At 32.8% G+C, this 22,955-nt stretch overlaps 1 protein-coding gene across 3 annotated transcripts in view; it reads right to left on the reverse strand.

The window, feature by feature from the left end:
* Positions 1-206: 206 nt before the first annotated feature.
* LOC134715480 (death-associated protein kinase 1-like) overlaps positions 207-22,955 on the reverse strand; it is a 107,110-nt gene continuing 84,361 nt past the window's right edge. For all 3 annotated transcript variants that reach the window (XM_063577681.1, XM_063577680.1, XM_063577682.1), the window contains 9 exons: positions 22,032-22,133; positions 17,201-17,299; positions 14,645-14,722; positions 13,554-13,749; positions 11,051-11,161; positions 9,979-10,173; positions 4,779-5,041; positions 4,043-4,231; positions 207-2,060 (listed from right to left, as the gene is read on the reverse strand). In XM_063577681.1, coding sequence (XP_063433751.1) covers positions 831-2,060; positions 4,043-4,231; positions 4,779-5,041; positions 9,979-10,173; positions 11,051-11,161; positions 13,554-13,749; positions 14,645-14,722; positions 17,201-17,299; positions 22,032-22,133 — 2,463 coding nt within the window. In that variant the 3' untranslated portion in view covers positions 207-830. The remainder of the gene's footprint in view (positions 2,061-4,042; positions 4,232-4,778; positions 5,042-9,978; positions 10,174-11,050; positions 11,162-13,553; positions 13,750-14,644; positions 14,723-17,200; positions 17,300-22,031; positions 22,134-22,955) is intronic.

Raw genomic sequence — 22,955 nt, forward strand, 5'->3', positions numbered from 1 at the left:
AAAATTATTAATCTTGAAAAGTCATTCTTGTTCAAATTAGAATGTAGGCACACCTTAACGTCTTTTTAAAACCAAAACTCAAATTTCATATTGTAATTTGTATACTTGCTTTAAATTCTAATCAACTATACTTTGACCTTTGTCTCTATTCTTTATGCTACAGAACAAAACCATTATAGTTTACTCCAAAGAATGTTACTCTCAACTTTCTATTTTTTTGGAAATGCTAAAAATTGGGGTTGGTCTAATAACCAAAACAAAAGTACACTATTTAAGATAAGAATATGTCATTTTTTTAATTTATTTTACTATGTAACAATTTATGAAATCTAAAGCCTATAAATACTTGGGTGGTTCAATGCAGCAATTCATTTAGTAAAAATGCAAAATATAAAATTATACATTCAAAGTATGAAGAAAATAAACTTTTTTCCAATAATATAATGTTTACACATTTTCTAAAGGATTGTCAAAACTGGTGGTAGAGGAATGTTTTAAAGTACAAAAACTGACCAATGCCATGAACAAAATATACATAGTGAATATAAAAAAATGTCTTAAGCATTGATCCTTTCAATATTTGAACAACTTGAATGTTTATCTGGATTGGGACTTTTATACAATTGCTTGATCGTTTTGATTAGTTATTTTCTCTAAAAAATACTTGGCTGTGTAAAAAACAGCAAAAAACATATTTTTTCTCTTTTACCCATAAGAAAATACTCCAAATGTGTGGCATTCAGTATTAAATTTTACATATATATTTGATAATGATACTGAATAAACATTGTAAATTAGTAATTGTAAAAGATCTAATGTGACTCTCTTAGTCATCTGGATACATTGGACAATGTATTTGTTGAATCAGTCCCCGTGGGGCCTGCTACCTGGCTATCGTCAGTACTATGATCGTCATAAACCACTACTTTAAATATAGGTCCTGACTGCAGTAAAACTTCGATAGCATCCTCACGATGAAGTTCTTTTAATTTCAATATCAACTGACCAATGGTTGGATTAGTACACACCTTTGACCATTCAACTAACACTTTGTCTGTCTTACTTTCTATGCTTCCGTCAATAGTATCTAAAACAGGAAGTAAATGTTCAAGACCTAACAAAACGGCTAAAAGACACCAATCCCGACCCATCTTATCGGCAGGATCGAGCACTTGAGCAAGGCGTTGTCGTGAATGTATTGTTAAATGAGATACAGGTAAATCTACTCCGAGACAGATATTTTGGACTATTTCGTTTGAACCCATGCAAACAATGTCTGAAAATTCTTCCTGTTTTGAATCACACAGAGTCAAGCATGTCTTTTTCTCTAACTGCATCTTTATCATTTCCTTTGGTGAATATGCACGGACATTTCGATGGTGGTCCTTAAGTTCCTGACTACTAAGAATATGTCGTTCAGTACAAACTCCAGGACATACATTAAGTATCACTTGTTCTACCACATTGATAAAATCCTCTAGAAAATAGAAAATTTGTGTTCTCTTATCACTAGGTCCTCTTACTTTGATTTCAATACAGTCAAACATGGGGTCCATACTTATCATTCCTTCTAAATCAGCACAACAGTATTTAGACCCATAATGCCACTGATACAACTCAGCCTCAGGATCTTCAGTCTCATGGAGAACCGTCCGTCGTAAAAGTACCTGTACCCTTGGAAACAAATGAACCAACTGGTTCACATAAAATGGACTTGACTGTATTCGAACCCCACCATATACACCATCTCCAAACCTTTTTGTATCTCTCTGCCAGAGACCATTTAAAGTTTCTACAAAATTTAGACATGGGAATTCATATTCAATTTCATCTTCAGAGTCACACCGAGTACAGACTTCCAATGTTTCTAAAACTTGTAGCAAGTCTAAGGCATCAGTCTCTGGATACATCAACTGGAAATCATCTACCGTAAAACAGCCAGTGATGCGAGACTGGATGATTTTCTCGTGTGAAATCAGATTTCCTATAATATCACTACAGAGCCAGTGTGGATTTAGTACAACAAGATCTTGGCCTGAGTCACTTTCAAGATAGATTACCTGAAACAAACAAGTATATATTTGTAAATGACTTTATAGGTGAACTGAACTCATATTTTTTAATTTAAACATATTTATTTATAGTGGATTGGGAAACAAGTTTTGCAACATATATTAATCCCTTTCCACTTTGCGGGTGCGAGTGCTGCCTTGTAGCAGCATTAGCCTGCTCTTTTTCAAAATCTACAAGGGTGTCTTTAACCTGCAAGAGATTTGGCTCTCTCTTAACATGGGTCAGCCATTTATCGTCCCCTTCCAACGGACTATCACCATTTCCTCAAGACAATACTTGCAAATGGTGTCAATGGAGAGCCAAAAACAGAAACCTTTGTGTTAGTAGTCAGATGCACTAACAACTACACCAGGGCTCTCAACTAAACACATATGTATGAAAAGGTATTCAAAATATTCCTGGTATCATAGTTGCAGATTAAACCAAGGCTTCCAAAACGGTCATATATTCCGGAAATTTGTATAATGTCCGGTAAAAGTCCAGCTGGGCAAAGCATGAAATGGTCATCTACTTTTTAGTTTTCAAGGCTTTCTTAAGAGACAGTCATTTTAACATAATTCATGATCTTTTTGACCCAACATTTTTCCTTTAATATATAACATCCACACTTTTCCGGTCATAAAAGTGACATGATTAATTACTATCAAAACAAACCCTAGTTCAATACTTTCTGATTTTAATCAGGGCTAATTAGTTATTAGACAGCTGAAATCTACATGTTCAGGTGACAGGTAAACTATTTTCAGTACCGTACATCAAATAAATTGATCAGTCTATTCAAAGTTATTTTCTTACATTTCAGCAGTTTGATTTAGTCATAAGAAATATGTTTATAAACATGATTTGATGAAAAATTTAGAAAGGTTTTAAATGAAAAATCATCAGAACTAAGTTGTACAAACTAGAACACGTGTGCGCATGTGCACAGTTGTGAAATTTAATTATGCATCCTACGTTTCTTCAAAAATGTTAAAATTATCATTGATAGCTGTATCTAACATTCATTTCAAGTATTTTGTTGAAGAAATAACGTGGAAAGAGCTTCTTCAATCAGTCGTGCTTTGTAAACGTATACGGATTTTACGTATCCGTTTCTGGACCATGTTTTACCATTGTCAAGTCAACATCCAGTTTAGGAAAATGTAATTTGAAAACGAAAGTAAAAAGTTTTTGACAACATCATTTTACACAAATTAAGAGTCTAAGGCAGATAAGAGCACGTCGATGTGCACTCTTCGAATGATGCACTCCAATTTAACCTAATGTCAATCATTGGGATGGCCATCTGATTTATACCATAATTGTCTTTTGCGACTTAAATAAGTCTTTAATAAGGGATTAAAATCCTGATCAGATATTAAATGTGTTTTGTCTGGCTGGCTCAAATATCTTTTGGAAGCCCTGGATTAAACTGTTTTTTTTTCTAAATTACTAATTTCCAACAAAAGACATGAAAAAAATCATAGTGCTGATAAAACATATATCCCGGTTGGATTCCTATTGTTAAAATTTTGGAGAACTTGTATTGCTTTGTCTGAATCAGTACTAAATATTAATTTTGCGCCTCACAGAAAAAAGTACAAACAGGGTCCTTGCTGGAATGTTTCTAGTTTGTACATTGTATTGTCAACACCAGTTGACACTCTGGGTGACTTTTCGTGGCATTTGTTACTGTCACATTGGCAACTACTCCTTTTATTAAGATAAATCAAACAATTTCTCTGTGAGACAGTATTTTTCTTTTCTTTGGAAGAAGTCACAGAATAACATGATTTGTTATCCTGCATTACCAAACAATGTAGAGGCAGACAGCAGAAAGGAGAAAAAGCACACAGTAGAGCTTACCAATATTAAACTTGGTACCAAAGATCTTCAAGCTATAATTTGTAAACCAAAATTTCTTAATTATATTTCAAAGTGTTGAAATTTGTGTCCTAAAAAATGTGTTTATTATCAAGAGGACACTCACCTCTCCTGTAAACTGTAACTGTTTAACCAAATGCTTCATGTGTTCATCACCAGCCAACGGATTGACCTTTGCCCTCACATAATCAATAAACTGTTGCCATGATAATACAGGAAATGATGAAGATGCTCTTCTCCATGACACTAACTGTAGCACCATGGCATCAAAAAATCTACTGGACTTTGGTAAATCCTGAAAATGAGAAGACATAAATGCAGTCTGAGTCTTTATATCCTGCATTATTGACCAACAAATGTGTATTCAAACCCATTATTTGTGTGTTTACAGCTTAACAAATGTATCACTCATTTATCTTGGATAGCTTTCTGTCCTTTTATGTCTATTATAACACAAAGTTACATAACACAGCAAGTCTTTAATGGTTTGAGCACATCTGAACACATCCCTTTAAAAAAAATTAATAGTGATTTTGTGGGTTTTATTTTAATTTTAGTGGATTGAGAAAAAAATGTATTTTTGTGAATAACTGATAAATTTGGTGGTTATGACTAATTTGGTGTAAAGGTCTATAGAAAATCTATTCATAACTAAATACTTAATTTCATGGTTTTCTATACCCATGAAATCCATGATAATTTGTATGCAAGGAATTAAAAATTTGTATGCAAGGAATTAAAACTATTAATCCATAGTATTTTTTTGTCACTTATTGAACAAAAGATGAATCTACAGTTACATGTATATACAATTATTGTAAGTTGAATTAAAGTACACTTACTTTTGAAATTTGACCTTTGACCAAACCCAGCTGATGTTTAATGGCCTTCATATCGTGAGATGAGGCAGCATGGGCATCCATTATAAATATCCTGTCCACTAGCTCTATATCTGATCCAAACATCTCCTGGGCTCTGTTATATACCGTTCTCATATTGTCTGTGGCTGTATGTTCTCCTCGAGAATTCTTAGGACATCTCTCTTTGTCAGCATGTGTGGCTATCAGTAAGATCTTTGGTCTAACTGGCAGTCTTCCACTATATCCTAAAATTAATTACATAGACAATATATTATCAAACATTTTTACATGATCTAAAACAAATAGATGTTTATTGACTAGAATTGACAAACTTGCTAAGGTTTGGAGATTATAGATGGGGATTCCAGTGTCTGTATCAATATTTGTTAAAGTTTGAGAATAAGTCACTTTAAGGGGAATCAATAATGGTAAGTCAATGGTATTTGATAGGAAGTTGTAATATCATTGACATGGATATTTTTTGGACCAACCCATCAGCCATGGTCCCTAGACTTTGAAATTTTGCAAAATTTACATATTAAGGTGTTGCTATTTTAATTTCAACATTTAAATTATAATACTTCATGCATCAAAATTTAATTTTTAAAGATTCTATCATTTTTAATTTTTTCTCTTCAAAACAAATAGAACTGAGTTGTTTGCATTCTTGGAATATTTCAGTATTTTGTCTTCCTTTCAGTACAGTAAATTCAGAAATTATTGCATGCATTTATTATTCGATTTTGTCATTTTAGATTTAAATGCGATTTTAATTTTTACAATTTTGAAAAAACTCCTGTTTAGTTCATATAAAATATTTCAAAATGTGAGTTTAAGTTATTGCGTTTACAACTCTGTCGCATTTGTTGCAATAATATCTGAATTTACAGTAATTACAGATATATGAATGTTACCCTCCCTTTTAAATAAGCTGGTTCAGATACAAGAATTAACAATGAAATTCACAATTATTTTACAACAAAATCTATCCACTTCTTTACACATATTTTGTAAAAACTTAAAGTTCAAATTCAATTTTTTAACCATGAACTATTTCAATGTTGTATTGAACTGATATCAGTATATCAAAGGTCAAACAGTTATATTCAGGCCAAGTTACAGCTAGAATCTGGTTATGTAAACTAGATTCATGTCATGCAAACGCTCGATTCAGGACATACATCAGCTAGATCCATGTTAAAGTCAGATTCAGGCCAAGTAACAACGAGGTAATGTTACAACTAGGTTATGTTGCAGCTAGAATCAGTTAATTTGTCAAGTTAAATTCAGGCCACTTAATAATTTGAATAAGATTTAGTTAGTAACTCTTTTTTAACACTACTGACATAAAATTCCTAAATTCAATGCACCTCTACACTTTATTCTAAACAAAAAATAATAAAAAAAAGACAGCCATTCTTAGTCTTTACACCAAAAACAAAGTACCTTTAACTACATCATAACTGGTATTTATATCCTCTGAAACATCTGAATTCAAAGGAATGAGGTTTTTTTTAATACAATTTAGATTCATGAACCTTATTTATATTTTTTTACATTTTTTGTTTGTTTTTAATCCAATCCTTCACAATTCTCTCTAGGATTTGTTTTTTCAAGAATCTGTCTTATGGAACTATAATTTTAGAGGATTTAAATTATTAAACAGTTTTGTTTGTTATTCTTTCTAATAATACTGGTTGTTGTGTTAAAAGCTGACTGTAGAAAATATTTTTTTGTCAAATATACATAAGAAAATAAATAAATTAGAAATTCATAAATTCTCTTGTTAAAATTATATGAAATTTACATAATATAATTATAAAGTATAAAACATAACTTTTTATGAAAAATGAAAAGGACAAATGCTCATAATGACTACTTTTAAGCTAACATCAAACATTAAAGGGAATGCAATTTACCTAGATACTTGATTATTGCTGAAATAAAGATTTTAAGAATGCAAAAACCAATGTAGGTTACATTGACCTTCTTTTGTTGGATTACTGCATTGTATTAAAACATTAAGTTATTTTTTTCCTAAAACCAAACTTGCACTACTGACATCAGTAAAGATGTCTAGTATCACTTGGATATTATATGTTGGTAGTAGTATGGATATACATGTTGGTAGTAGTATCACTTGGATATATATGTTGGTACTAGTATGGATATACATGTTGGTAGTAGTATCACTTGGATATATATGTTGGTACTAGTATGGATATACATGTTGGTAGTAGTATCACTTGGATATATATGTTGGTACTACATTTTAGTATCACTTGGATATATATGTTGGTACTAGTATGGATATACATGTTGGTACTAGTATCACTTGGATATATATGTTGGTACTAGTATCACTTGAATATATATGTTGGTACTAGTATCACTTGGATTTATATGTTGGTACTAGTATCACTTGGATATATATGTTGGTACTAGTATCACTTGGATATACATGTTGGTAGTAGTATCACTTGGATATATATGTTGGTAGTAGTATCACTTGAATATATATGTTGGTACTAGTATGGATATACATGTTGGTACTAGTATCACTTGGATATATATGTTGGTACTAGTATCACTTGGATATATGTGTTGGTACTAGTATCACTTGGATATATATGTTGGTACTAGTATCACTTGGATATATATGTTGGAAGTAGTATCACTTGGATATATATGTTGGTACTAGTATCACTTGGATATACATGTTGGTACTAGTATGGATATACATGTTGGTAGTAGTATCACTTGGATATATATGTTGGTACTAGTATGGATATACATGTTGGTAGTAGTATCACTTGGATATATATGTTGGTACTAGTATCACTTGGATATATATGTTGATACTAGTATCACTTGGATATATATGTTGGTAGTAGTATCACTTGGATATATATGTTGGTACTAGTATCACTTGGATATATATGTTGGTACTAGTATCACTTGGATATACACGTTGGTAGTAGTATCACTTGGATATATATGTTGGTACTAGTATCACTTGGATATACATGTTGGTAGTAGTATCACTTGGATATATATGTTGGTAGTAGTATCACTTGGATATATATGTTGGTACTAGTATGGATATACATGTTGGTAGTAGTATCACTTGGATATATATGTTGGTACTAGTATCACTTGGATATATATGTTGATACTAGTATCACTTGGATATATATGTTGGTAGTAGTATCACTTGGATATATATGTTGGTACTAGTATCACTTGGATATATATGTTGGTACTAGTATCACTTGGATATACATGTTGGTAGTAGTATCACTTGGATATATATGTTGGTACTAGTATCACTTGGATATACATGTTGGTAGTAGTATCACTTGGATATATATGTTGGTACTAGTATCACTTGGATATATATGTTGGTACTAGTATCACTTGGATATATATGTTGGTACTAGTATCACTTGGATATACATGTTGGTAGTAGTATCACTTGGATATATATGTTGGTACTAGTATCACTTGGATATACATGTTGGTAGTAGTATCACTTGGATATATATGTTGGTACTAGTATCACTTGGATATATATGTTGGTACTAGTATCACTTGGATATATATGTTGGTACTAGTATCACTTGGATATATATGTTGGTACTAGTATCACTTGGATATACATGTTGGTAGTAGTATCACTTGGATATATATGTTGGTACTAGTATCACTTGGATATATATGTTGGTACTAGTATCACTTGGATATACATGTTGGTAGTAGTATCACTTGGATATATATGTTAGTACTAGTATCACTTGGATATATATGTTGGTACTAGTATCACTTGGAACAGGAATCAGATGGAAATTTACCATCAAACTAGAGGACCTTGATTTTGCTACTGTCTTCCAAATTCCAACACATACAACTGAAAACAGATAAACTTCAAGAGAATGCCAGCAAAATAGGACTTAAAATTAACACCTCTAAAACAAAAGTAATGCGAATGAACACCACAAATAACAACCAAGTGAAGTTAAACGAGAAAGACCTAGAGGATGTCGATACCTTCACTTACCTAGGAGGAGTAGTAACAACAAAAGGTGGCTGTGACAATGACATGGACAACAGGTTGAAGAAAGCTAAAGGCCAATTTAGCAGGCTAAGAAAAATATGGAGATCTCCAGTACTGTCATTTAAAACGAAGGTCAGGTTGTTTAACATCTTAGTCACATTAGTCCTACTATATGGATGTGAAACCTGGAAAACAAGCGAACAAGACAAGAAGAAATTAAACACCTCCCAAAACAGATGTTTAAGACAGATACTGAAATTAAGATGACCTGATACAATATCCAACGAAAACCTTCACATAAAAGCTGGTACAAAGAAGCTAAGTGAAGATATAATAGAACGAAGATGGAGATGGATTGGCCATGTACTTAGGATGGATACCAAGAGAATATGCTCAGACATGGAAACCTGAGGGAAAGAGGAAAGTTGGACGTCCCATAACTACCTGGAGACGGACTATAGAGACTGAAAAAACATCACTTGGATGGAACAGCAGGGCTACAGCAAGAACAGCAGCTAAAGACTGTGTAAAATGGAAAGAATGTATCAGGGCCTGAAATGCCGACCGACATGAAGAGGATAGGTGAGGTGAGGTGAGGTGAGGTGAGTATCACTTGGATATATATGTTGGTACTATCATTGCTTTGGTGCCTTATACCATTTTTCATTCATTTCATTGAATAGGTGAACCAAATCTAAATGTTCAATTAAGAACAACTTTCACGAAAATTGGTACCCACAAAATAAATGAATCCATAGCATATTAAATGATGAGCATTGTACTAAGATTGAAGTAAATATATTAAATGTACATTAAAGTGGATTTGTAAACTTAAGGCTGTTAACACTGCCTTACTCTGAATAAAATGAATGAAGATAACCTTCTTTACTTATTTGACACTAAACCTCTCAGACAGATCATTTAGTTATCTGAAAACCTAATTCAAGTACAAATCTAAATCATAAAGGCAAGAAAAATAGGTCTCAGGGGCCTTTTTTTGGCTAAGGTTGTAAACTCCTCTTGGTGCATCCCTGAAACAAGTTATAAGGTTTTTCACACCTTGAAATTATACTTTTAAATTAATCAAAGCCAGTGAATATTATATATCATTTGTTTTATTAAATTTACCTAATGGAAGTTGTGGTGAAATCCTGCCTTTAATGAACCCTAGCCAGAATATGACTTGGGCCACTTGCTCAGCAACATCATCACACAAGTTAAACATCACTATGTTTATACAGTTTGTATCTCCCATGAAATGGTCATATAACATATAGTAAGGTTCATAACCAGAAAAATCCCATATACTCAGCTCTCCTAACCCTGTAAAATAAACAACATTTGGTAGGATTCATAGCTTGAAAGATAAAATACAAATATTGTGAAAAACGAAACATTGTAGAAATGTCTAAATGACACATTCTGTAAGTCATAGAATATAGTCTTACTTTTATTAATACTTAATTATCCAATTATTTTTACATCATAATACAATATATTTCAACAGAGTAGTATTTTCGCTACTCCTGTTTGTATTAATTAAAACAGTTTCTCCTTTTTTTTTTATCATATCTGTCCTTTTTAAAAGCGACGAAAGGCATCAGTGGACAAGTGGTCTAAGTATTTCATCTACTGTATCACTGGACAGTCAACACTAAGGTTTTAAGTTCAACCCCGCACATTGGAGGTGTGTTCAACTCCTATCTGTAGTTCATCTACTGTATCACTGGACAGTCAACACTAAGGTTTTAAGTTCAACCCCGCACATTGGAGGTGTGTTCCACTCCTATCTATAGTTCATCTACTGTATCACTGGACAGTCAACACTAAGGTTTTAAGTTCAACCCCGCACATTGGAGGTGTGTTCCACTCCTATCTATAGTTCATCTACTGTATCACTGGACAGTCAACACTAAGGTTTTAAGTTCAACCCAGCACATGGAAGGTGTGTTCCACTCCTATCTAAATTTGCCTTTTTAAAATTTAAAGGACTTTTGTAAGCCCATTGTTTGTACACCAAATTGAAAATAACGTTACATCATTGGTTGAATTTCCATTGTTAAGAACATTTTAAACCATTCATAACATTTTGGTGTACACTTTTGTAAATATTACTCACAATGCATTAGATTCTGAAAGGCTAGGATTGTTGTAATTCAATTATACATATAATGATACTGTAAAGATGGTTATAACATACCTGATATGCTAGTTTGTTGTACATGAATACCCTTAGTGTATGTTGGATTGTTGACACTATAAGTCAATGGTATAGGGAGACTATATTGTCGAGACAGCTTGCCATCCCTTCCTGAGTACAAAATAGAAGAATCATTAAAACATTGCACACACTTCAAACTATTTAACAAAAAAAAATACATACAAAAACCAATAATATATCTTATTTCATTTGTTGCAATGAATTACATAGATTTCCAAGTGAAATAAAACCAGATGCTCCACAGGGCGCAGCTTTATACGACCACAGAGGATGAACCCTGAACGGTTGGGGCAAGTATGGACATAACATTCAAGCTGGATTCAGCTCTAAATTTGGATTGTGATTAACTAGTTGACACAGTATAGGTTTCTGACACAGAATGAATGTGGTCTTATGAACTTAAAATATTTTTTTTGCCTTTGAGCAAATTCACTATGCTGTTGAATATTAATCCTCTCAAAAAAATGTTTGAAGAAATTTTCTTTTTATTTATGAAATCTGAGATGAGAAAAATTTAACCCCCCCCCCCCTTTTTTTTTCACATCCTCCTTTCCCTTTTTCCAAAACTGATCTCAATTCAAATTTATAATGGAGTTTACAACAATAACTACTCATCTAAATATATCATAAAATATTTAAATGTAAAATAAAGTGCTTGTTATCACTGAATGGTAAAGATTGTTTTAATTTATCAGTTGGTAGTAAAAGTGAATATACATTGTATATTGTATAAAACAATGATTTAAGTTGATTCAACTACTATTCTGGACAAAGAAAGATAACTCCAATTGAAAATTTCTTGCTACTGCACAATATTGTGCAATTAGATATTTCTTGCTATTGCGCAATACTGTGCAATTGAAAATATTTGCTATTGCACAATACTGTGCAATTGAAGATTTCTTGCTATTGCTGAATACTGTGCAATTGAAAATTTCTTGCTATTGCACAATACTTAATATAATAATTTTGAATCCTGATATGAACCAACTTGAAAACTGGGCCCATAATCAAAAATCTAAGTACATGTTTAGATTTAGCATATCAAAAATGACGAAGAATTTAATTTTTGTTAAAATCAAACTTAGTTTAATTTTGGACCCTTTGGACTTTAATGTAGGACCAAAAATTACAAACACAGTTAGATTTGGAATATCAAAGAACCCCAATTATTCAATTTTTTATGAAATCAAACAAAGTTTAATTTTTGACCCCGATTTGGACCAACTTGAAAACTGGGCCAAAAATAAAAAATCTAAGTTCATTTTTAGATTCAGCATATCAAAGAACCCCAAGGATTCAATTTATGTTAAAATCAAACTAAGTTTAATTTTGGACCCTTTGGACCTTAATGTAGACCAATTTGAAAACGGAACCAAAAATTAAGAATCTACATACACAGTTAGATTCAGCATATCAAAGAACCCCAATTATTCAATTTTTTATGAAATCAAACAAAGTTCAATTTTGAAACCTTTAGGCCCCTTATTCCTAAACTGTTGGGACCAAAACTCCCAAAATCAAACCCAACCTCCCTTTTACGGTCATAAACCTTGTGTTTAAATTTCATATATTTCTATTCACTTATACTAAAGTTATGGTGCGAAAACCAAGAATAATGCTTATTTGGGCCCCTTTTTGGCCCCTAATTCCTAAACTATTGGGACCTCAACTCCCAAAATCAATCCCAACCTTCCTTTTGTGGTCATAAACCTTGTGTCAAAATTTCATAGATTTCTATTCACTTTTACTAAAGTTAGAGTGCGAAAAACTAAAAGTATTCGGACGACGACGCAGACAACGTGATACCAATATACAACCAAAAATTTTTCAATTTTTGCGGTCGTATTAAAAAGATAATTTCACATGGTTATTTCACTCGTCTGACATGGTCCAACCATAGGTGATGGCAAAACATCGATAACGACAGATCAAAACAAATTGTGAATGCGTAGAATAAGACATAGTTCCTTACATTTTCTACTTTAATGTCAGATAAACAAAGCCATTTTCCAATGTAATAAAAAGGATAACTTATCGAAGAAATTATAAATCGAAAAATATTCAACTTGTGACGAACAACACTGAAAATTAACTGATGCGCTACATGCATTCATAAATTTGTGTTGTTTGTCACATGTTTAATATTTTTCTCTATTTGTATTCTTTGATAAGTTATTCTATAATTATTCTATTTTATTTATAACCAAAATATATGAAGCAGAATGAATGTTTTTCTATAACACCAATCAACATCTTTAAATGAAACATATTAATTTCTGCCAAAAGAGATCTGAAAATCATTATCATAGTTACTTGAAAGTTGATGTGATGTCCAAGCTATTGTATTAGACTACTTAAAAATTGACAGTACTGGCAATATTATTAGACATCAGCATTTCTTCTGCCTTTTTCTTCAGTTTATAAATTTCACCTTTTTAAATAATTAGATACAGTTTTCAAGTCATTCCAATATTTTTACCTTTAGTCATACTGGTAGCTGACTGGCTTGACAATCTAGTAGATGATCTCCTGAAGAAACCAGAAAACATGCCACATTTCATGGACTCTATAAATGTGGTCTTCCCTACACCACTAGCACCGAATACTTTCAGTTTGATTCTTGATAATGCTTGAGGTAGAGGCACCAACTGGCTTATATAGACCTCTCCTCTGTCCTGCAAGTAGATTATATAATGTCAGATGGATTCTTCAATATTTTTTAAAATCTTTCACTGAAGGAAATTCTATACGCTCTCAGAGTTTTTTAATATTTTGATATTTAATTTTTTTAATTTCTCTTTTAAAAGAAGTGCAAATAAACAGATTTTTGTTTTATTAGAGTCTATTAAATCATCCTTTTAAAAAAAATGAAGAACAACAAAAATCCTTTAAAAATGATAATATATACCACAAATTACTATGTAGTCCATTTTGTATCACAGCACTGATCATTGATCACTCTTTTTTAAAACAATTTTTTTTCACCTTACTGAGGATATCAAAGATGTATGTGTATTATCAGCTGCATGCCACAATGTGAACCTTTTTGGCAGTGAGCACAGTGAACATGCAAAAAAGCTTCACCATTTGTTGAGCAGATGATATTTATATGTGTAGAAAACCGGATAATCTGTTTATTTCATCTTCACTTAGACAGTGACAATGCTTGATGTCACTGATAACTTCTCCTCAGACATTGTGAAGTTGCTAATAATGTCTACTAACATCTAAGTTTTGATACAAGAATTCTGGAGCGATTGAGCTGGGTGATACAGGCAAAAGGAAAGACTATAACAATAGATTATAGTTGATCATTTCAACGATATTGAATTTCTCGCTTGAGTTGGTACGGCGAAAGTGAGAAAAGCAAGAGTTGAAATGACCAATGATAATCTGTTTATCGCTATTTTACCTATGATGACTTTGTCAATTTTGTTAGCAATGCCTCGTGCCTCCTTAGTTTCTAGCAATAATTTTCCATCTCAAGCAACTACATGATATGAAAAATTATCCCCAAAAAAGATCAAAGGAAAAATGCACAAAATAGCGATAAATATAATCATCACTCACCCCTTTGACTTTACTGAGGATATCAGAGATGTCTGTAAAACCTTGAGCCAATGCCATTATTTCAGCTGTAACACCATCCTGTCAATAAATTATTTTACTTTGAAGACGTATATATATCGTAATATAAATCATATTAAAACTTCCATCAATACCCAATATATTTATTTTACCCACCATATTTTCTTTAAAATGTTCTGTATCAAGTCAAGAATGTGGCAGATGTTGTTAAATAGTCTGTTTTTATGCATGTTGGCATATGTTTTTGTTGCAGTTCAGTGGTTCTGTTGCTTCGTTGTTTTCCTTTTACACTTGATGTGTTTCCCTAGGTTTTGGTTTATGACCCATATTTGTTTTCCTTTAATCCATTTATGACTATTGAACAGCTGTATACGACTGTTGCCTTTATCTTTTCAAAACCCAGCAAGTATTCCAAAACTTAATTAAAGTTTTATAATAAATAATAATTCAAATACAAATAAGATGTGCTATTCTTTAACAAAATACTCTCTACATTAACTCAATATATCCAGGGTCAGTATGCCAATTTTTTTTATTCTAAAGTAGATAAACACCTCAATATAATTATTCTTGGCAAACTCTTATTTTGTTTGGAGTACAACACAACAGTATTGACAATCATATGCAATTATTTCTGTTCTTACTGTTTCTCCATTCATCATTTACCATACCTGTCAACTGACCCGTATTCTGCGGGTGTGACCCGAGATTTTCACAATTCTGAGGGATCACCCGGGACACCCGCCGGGTCATTGAAATAACCCGGGAATACCTTAAATGACCCGATTTCACCCGTATTTCTTAGCCTTGAGATTGATTTAGTAATATTCCGGCAAATTCGTAATTTCTTCCATGAACAGGAAGTTCATCTAACTATGTAAACTGTCAAATTAAGTGACCCATTAAGTGCATGGCTTTATTTGACAGCTTTGGTGTCAAACGCACTGTTAATTAACACAAATTACCTTAGCTTTAGGTCGTAAATTAATTGCACTATAAACATAAACAAACATATTTCAACTAGTTACTTCCCCTTATTTGTCACCATTCAAAATTATTCCTTATTTTCGCGTTTTATGGATGAAAAAGATTAAATCATAAAAATATAAAATTCAAATACATAATGAAAAATAACTTTTCATTATTTTCATACCTTTATACAATATTTAAAAAAAAGTTGCAAATTATTTTTTACATTTATACTTCCATTAACTGTATTACTATATTTTTACCGACCGTGCGAGGGCTGAAAGGCCAGTCAAGGTCGTTAAACACTTCCATATATATTACTATATTTTATTATAGTCTTATTTCCTTGCTAATATGAATTAACATTTTAGAAGGCAAAAATAAATTGAAGTGTTAGATAAATACTAGAAATAAAAAAGAGAAGACTCTGTTACACATCTATAATACTAAAATTACGAGGTCCAATTTGTCAGCCGTCATCACGTAAAAACGACGAATCAAAGAATTCAACTTTATATTTAACTTATATAGTGCAAAGGTGTAGATTAAAAATTACAACACTCCAGGCCCTTTTGTTTTCCACGTAATTAAAATTGCCAATAATTAAGAAGTTCCAGGTCGAGTCCGATACCGATACCAAAAGTATTTTCACCTGTTACCTATTACCTTATCTGTACGTTCCGCATCTGACAGGCGCACCACGAAACGGTGTATTCAGGATTAATATGCTATATACACGGGTCATAATCACAGGGTTGACACTACTAAATTGTCAAATTGTTACCAATTGTAGTATAGTAATCAGTAAGACTTTCTAAGATAACAAATCTAGACAAAAAATAAGGCGTATAGGTACAGTTTTCAATTTGTTTGTGGGCATGCATGACATTAAACAGCGAATCAAAGAATTCAACTTTATTCATAACTAATATATTACAATGCTGTTGATTAAAAAATACTCCATTCCAGGACCTTTTGTTTTCCAAATAATTATTATTACCAATAATTGATAAGTTCCAGTCCGACGGGTTCAAACAGAAAGATTTGAAAGCAGAGAAAACTGTGTATCTTATAATCGGCATGACTTTATCAGATGACAATACTCAGTAATACTAAAATAAGGCTTGCGCATAGTTATATAGTTTTCCAAATAAATTATAAGTTCCAGTTCGACGGGTTCAAACAGAAAGATTTGAAAGCAGAGAAAACTGTGTATCTTATAATCGGCATGAATTTATCAGATGACAAGGCTCGCGCATAGTTATATACTTTAATTCATTCACAGACCCGCGATATCACGGGTGTGTTCTAGTATTTATAAAAAATCCTCAAAAGTGCACTGACATACAAATTAATAATAAGACTTAAAATGACTTAACCAAGTGAACATGCATTGATGTTTTGGTATCTTTGATATGCATTGTAAAAAAATGTACCATAAATACTGAAATTCAGCTCGCAAAAAATTCGTACGCGTTATGACCTGAGATTTTATTCTTCAATGCAGGTCATGACCTGCATTTTCATCGTCACAGGTTGACAGGTATGTCATTTACACACATAAAATACCTTGTAGTATAAGTCTGGATTAGCTCCCCTTAATAACAATGCCCTGACTATTTCTGACTGTCCATCTTTGCTTGCTATATGTAGTGGTGAAAGTCCAACCTGAAAACATTAAAAATTCTTAATTATGAACTATCTGAATTATGAGTCCATGGTACACAATTGATGCTCCCGCTTGTTTATAAAACCAATAAAACTGATCTGTGTTTTGTGGTTATAAGCATTGTGTATAAGTTTCATAACATTTGGTTGAGGCAAATTGAAGTAAGAGAACAGAAAAAAAAAATCTGCAATTTCTCAATTGTTTTGTGGTAATATGTATTTTGTTTAAGTTCCATAACAGTTAGTAGGGGCCAGCTTAAGTTAGAGAATGAAAACCAATATCAGGACATAAGGACAGACGGACAAGGGGGAAACTAAATAATGCCCCTCCACTACAGAGGGGGCATAAACATTTTTGAGGTTTAGTGTAGCAAGCCAAAAATTTAAGTTAAAAAAAACCAACTCATGTCAAGAGCTTTTAGTTTATAAAGAGAGATGGTATAATTACCTTATTGACCACATTAGGCTGTCATCCGTAGCCACACAGAGCCTGTACCACTGCTTATAGTTTATAAAGGGAGAGGATATAATTACCTTATTGACCACATTAGGTAGCACTCCACAGTTAGGTGTGTAGTTTCGCATTTTGGCCCCTGTGGATTTTTTAAATATGAGAGCTAGTGTGAAATAAAATTCATTTTTGGATTGCTGAGTACTAAAATAGCCTTCATATTGGGTTTATATGAACATCAATATTATGTAATATAGGCTGTTTTCTGTATGACAGTCCGTATTTGCATGCCCATACCATACATTGGTCCGGCAATTATTGTAATGTTTTTTTCCAACTTTTTGTCGCACGAACTTTGTGATTAGATTTTACGAAAAAATGAGGCGAAAGACACCCATTTTTTATTTGATCATAAGGAAGATCTATGCAAACAGTTTCTAAAAAGGTATCACTCAAAGGCATTGAAATTCTAGTTTGATCCAAATTTTGGGGGGATATGTGACATGTTTACCCCCCTTTTTGCAATATTTTATTGTAAATAAATGCAGAATGTTGCCATGGATACACATAAAAGGAATTATTTTTCACCCTTTTAACTTTGAAAAATGAAATCTATGGAAGATACTGATTACATACATATGCACATGTACAACACAAACAGTAAGGTTAATGTATTAGAAATCCAGGAATAGGAGATGAGTAAACATTTTGTGGCTCATTTTTAATTTAATTTTCTAACTTTGGAGTGCTACCTTAGGTTGACATACATAGCCACACATTGTCTGTACCACTGCTTATAGTTTATAAAGGGAGAGGATATAATTACCTTATTGAACACATTAGGTTGATATCCGTAGCCACACATTGTCTGTTCCACCGCCTATAGTTTATAAAGAGAGAGGATATAATTACCTTATTGACCACATTAGGTTGACATCCGTAGCCACACATTGTCTGTATCACTGCTTATAGTTTATAAAGAGAGAGAATATAATTACCTTATTGACAACATTAGGTTGACATCCGTAGCCAGACATTGTCTGTTCCACCGCCTATAGTTTATAAAGAGAGAGGATATAATTACCTTATTGACAACATTAGGTTGACATCCGTAGCCCCACATTGTCTGTTCCACCGCCTATAGTTTATAAAGGGAGAGGATATAATTACCTTATGACAACATTAGGTTGACATCCGTAGCCACACATTGTCTGTACCACTGCTTATAGTTTATAAAGAGAGAGGATATAGTTACCTTATTGACAACATTAGGTTGACATTCATAGCCCCACATTGTCTGTTCCACCGCCTATAGTTTATAAAGGGAGAGGATATAATTACCTTATTGACCACATTAGGTTGACATCCGTAGCCACACATTGACTGTATCACTGCTTATAGTTTATAAAGAGAGAGAATATAATTACCTTATTGACAACATTAGGTTGACATCCGTAGCCACACATTGTCTGTTCCACCGCCTATAGTTTATAAAGAGAGAGGATATAATTACCTTATTGACAACATTAGGTTGACATCCGTAGCCACACATTGTCTGTTCCACCGCCTATAGTTTATAAAGAGAGAGGATAAAATTACCTTATTGACAACATTAGGTTGACATCCGTAGCCCCACATTGTCTGTTCCACCGCCTATAGTTTATAAAGGGAGAGGATATAATTACCTTATTGAACACATTAGGTTGACATCCGTAGCCCCACATTGTCTGTTCCACCGCCTATAGTTTATAAAGGGAGAGGATATAATTACCTTATTGAACACATTAGGTTGACATCCGTAGCCCCACATTGTCTGTTCCACCGCCTATAGTTTATAAAGGGAGAGGATATAATTACCTTATTGAACACATTAGGTTGACATCCGTAGCCCCACATTGTCTGTTCCACCGCCTATAGTTTATAAAGGGAGAGGATATAATTACCTTATTGACAACATTAGGTTGACATCTGTAGCCCCACATTGTCTGTACCACCGCCTATAGTTTATAAAGGGAGAGGATATAATTACCTTATTGAACACATTAGGTTGACATCCGTAGCCCCACATTGTCTGTTCCACCGCCTATAGTTTATAAAGGGAGAGGATATAATTACCTTATTGACAACATTAGGTTGACATCTGTAGCCCCACATTGTCTGTACCACCGCCTATAGTTTATGAAGAGAGAGGATATAATTACCTTATTGACAACTTTAGGTTGACATCCATAGCCACACATTGTCTGTACCACTGCTTATAGTTTATAAAGAGAGAGGATATAGTTACCTTATTGACAACATTAGGTTGACATCCGTAGCCACACATTGTCTGTTCCACCGTCTATAGTTTATAAAGAGAGAGGATATAATTACCTTATTGACAACATTAGGTTGACATCCGTAGCCACACATTGTCTGTACCACTGCTTATAGTTTATAAAGAGAGAGGATATAGTTACCTTATTGACAACATTAGGTTGACATCCGTAGCCACACATTGTCTGTTCCACCGTCTATAGTTTATAAAGAGAGAGAATATAATTACCTTATTGACAACATTAGGTTGACATCCGTAGCCACACATTGTCTGTACCACTGCTTATAGTTTATAAAGAGAGAGGATATAGTTACCTTATTGACAACATTAGGTTGACATCCGTAGCCACACATTGTCTGTACCACTGCTTATATACTGAACAGCTTTAGAAACGCAACACTCATTTTTTGATATTTTTTTACCAAATCTTTTTTGATTCTCTTACATTTACTTTTCATGCTTATTATGCTTCTTTCTCCTTACAAAAAATCAAAATCTGTCTTACCTGTGGTTATTGAACATACCGAATTTTTGAAGTCGCACGAATTTCTTAAAGCGAAATTTTGGTCCCATGAAAGATTGTTTCAGTTTTTTTGCTTTGTGAAACAGTTCTTTTAATCCTTTGCCTGACTTACTTTTTTTTTAAATGTTGCATCTCCATTTTGCCAAGTCTGAGAAATAAAACAAACAAACAACTGAATTAGCCCTTAAGAATACTGCAAACATGAAAAAGTAAATGTGCTGCAACCATACCGTATGACTTCAGAAACTCGTTCTACTGTCCTTCCGACAACGATGCAAGTAGACAAGATTTGTTGCTGGCCATCAATGAACATATCAACGTGTAGTGACAATGAAACAACAACATAATTTGATTATGCAACGTCATTTGCCAATCATGTTTACGGCCGCAACGTCAACTGATTACCAAATTGCCAAGTGCCCCTTGAGTACAGATTCATGCCATAAATGTTTCACATGAACTGCATTGCCAAAGAATTGACTGAAGGAAAACCTGTAAAGCCCTCAAGTTCCAACCGCATAATTGCCAAAACCAACTAATGGGTTGAACAAATGCAAAATCAGAAGGTGTAAAACAGAACCCCAAAAATGTCAGACAGAATTTGTTGACCTTTCTGACAATCATTTTAGCGTTAGTAACAGGCAGTCATCGCTTTTGACGTTGACACATTCATTCAAAAATAACACAAAAATAATCTAGTGTTGCGTTTCTAAAGCCGTTCAGTATAGTTTATAAAGAGAGAGGATATAGTTACCTTATTGACAACATTAGGTTGACATCCGTAGCCACACATTGTCTGTTCCACCGCCTATAGTTTATAAAGAGAGAGAATATAATTACCTTATTGAACACATTAGGTTGACATCCGTAGCCACACATTGTCTGTACCACTGCTTATAGTTTATAAAGAGAGAGGATATAGTTACCTTTTCGACAACATTAGGTTGACATCTGTAAACACACATTGTCTGTATCACTGCTTATGGTTTATAAAGGGAGAGGATATAGTTACCTTATTGACAACATTAGGTTGACATCCGTAGCCACACATTGTCTGTACCACTGCTTATAGTTTATAAAGAGAGAGAATATAATTACCTTATGACAACATTAGGTTGACATCCGTAGCCACACATTGTCTGTACCACTGCTTATAGTTTATAAAGAGAGAGGATATAGTTACCTTATTGACAACATTAGGTTGACATCCGTAGCCACACATTGTCTGTACCACTGCTTATAGTTTATAAAGAGAGAGGATATAGTTACCTTATTGACAACATTAGGTTGACATCCGTAGCCACACATTGTCTGTACCACTGCTTATAGTTTATAAAGAGAGAGGATATAGTTACCTTATTGACAACATTAGGTTGACATCTGTAGACACACATTGTCTGTATCACTGCTTATGGTTTATAAAGGGAGAGGATATAGTTACCTTATTGACCACATTAGGTTGACATCCATACCCACACATTGTCTGTACCACTGCTGTCATACCTTCTTTCACAGCACAATTTAAAGGACTGTCACCAGACTCCTACAAAACAAATATATTTTTCTCTTTACTTTACTTAAATACATCAATAGTTCTAAGATAAACACGTTTGGAATAAAGGCTAAACATTCCATAAAATTTCACTATAAAGCAGAATTCCAAAACATGGAAGTTACATCTTACATATTTCACTGCTGACCTCTAGTTTTCTTTTAGTCTTTTGTGTTGTTAGTTTGCTGTCTCATTCACCCTGCACCTCTTTTCATTCATAATTTTAATTTGAGGTAAGTTAAATCAAATTATTTATAAACTTTATTGCAAGATACTGTCCTTCATGCTGTTTTGAATAAAAGCACTGTAAAAAAAAATTATGCTAAAGTCCTTATCATTTACAAGTTCAATATTAGACTGATCATATGAGTGCATAAACTTTTTAAACACTTTTATTTAAAATATTGAGGTGCCAAAAAATGATATATAACTTGAATATCATTAGTCTAATAAAGCAAACAAAAACGAATCAATTAATTTATCTTAAGTTTATGATGTAAATTGTAGATTTATCAAAAAGCTGATCAGATGAAAAAATCATCAAATCTCAAAATAGAAAAAATAAATTGTGTACTCATTCTACCCATTTTTTTTTATATAATATAATTTAAAGTTTGCTTTATTTCAAATACTACTAGCTTGAGGTAAAATTGGTTATACAAGTGGTACATGTAACCACTAATCATTAAACAATTGTTTATTTCATATATTCTCAAGTGGAATTTATGGACAAATATTTTACTATATTTCTATTGAAAATAAAATAAATTATGAAATTCTAGCTGAGAAACACAAACTATAGCTAAAGGTTTA

This window comes from Mytilus trossulus, chromosome 4 (assembly GCF_036588685.1).
Source record: "Mytilus trossulus isolate FHL-02 chromosome 4, PNRI_Mtr1.1.1.hap1, whole genome shotgun sequence".
Taxonomy (NCBI): Eukaryota; Metazoa; Mollusca; class Bivalvia; order Mytilida; family Mytilidae; genus Mytilus; species Mytilus trossulus.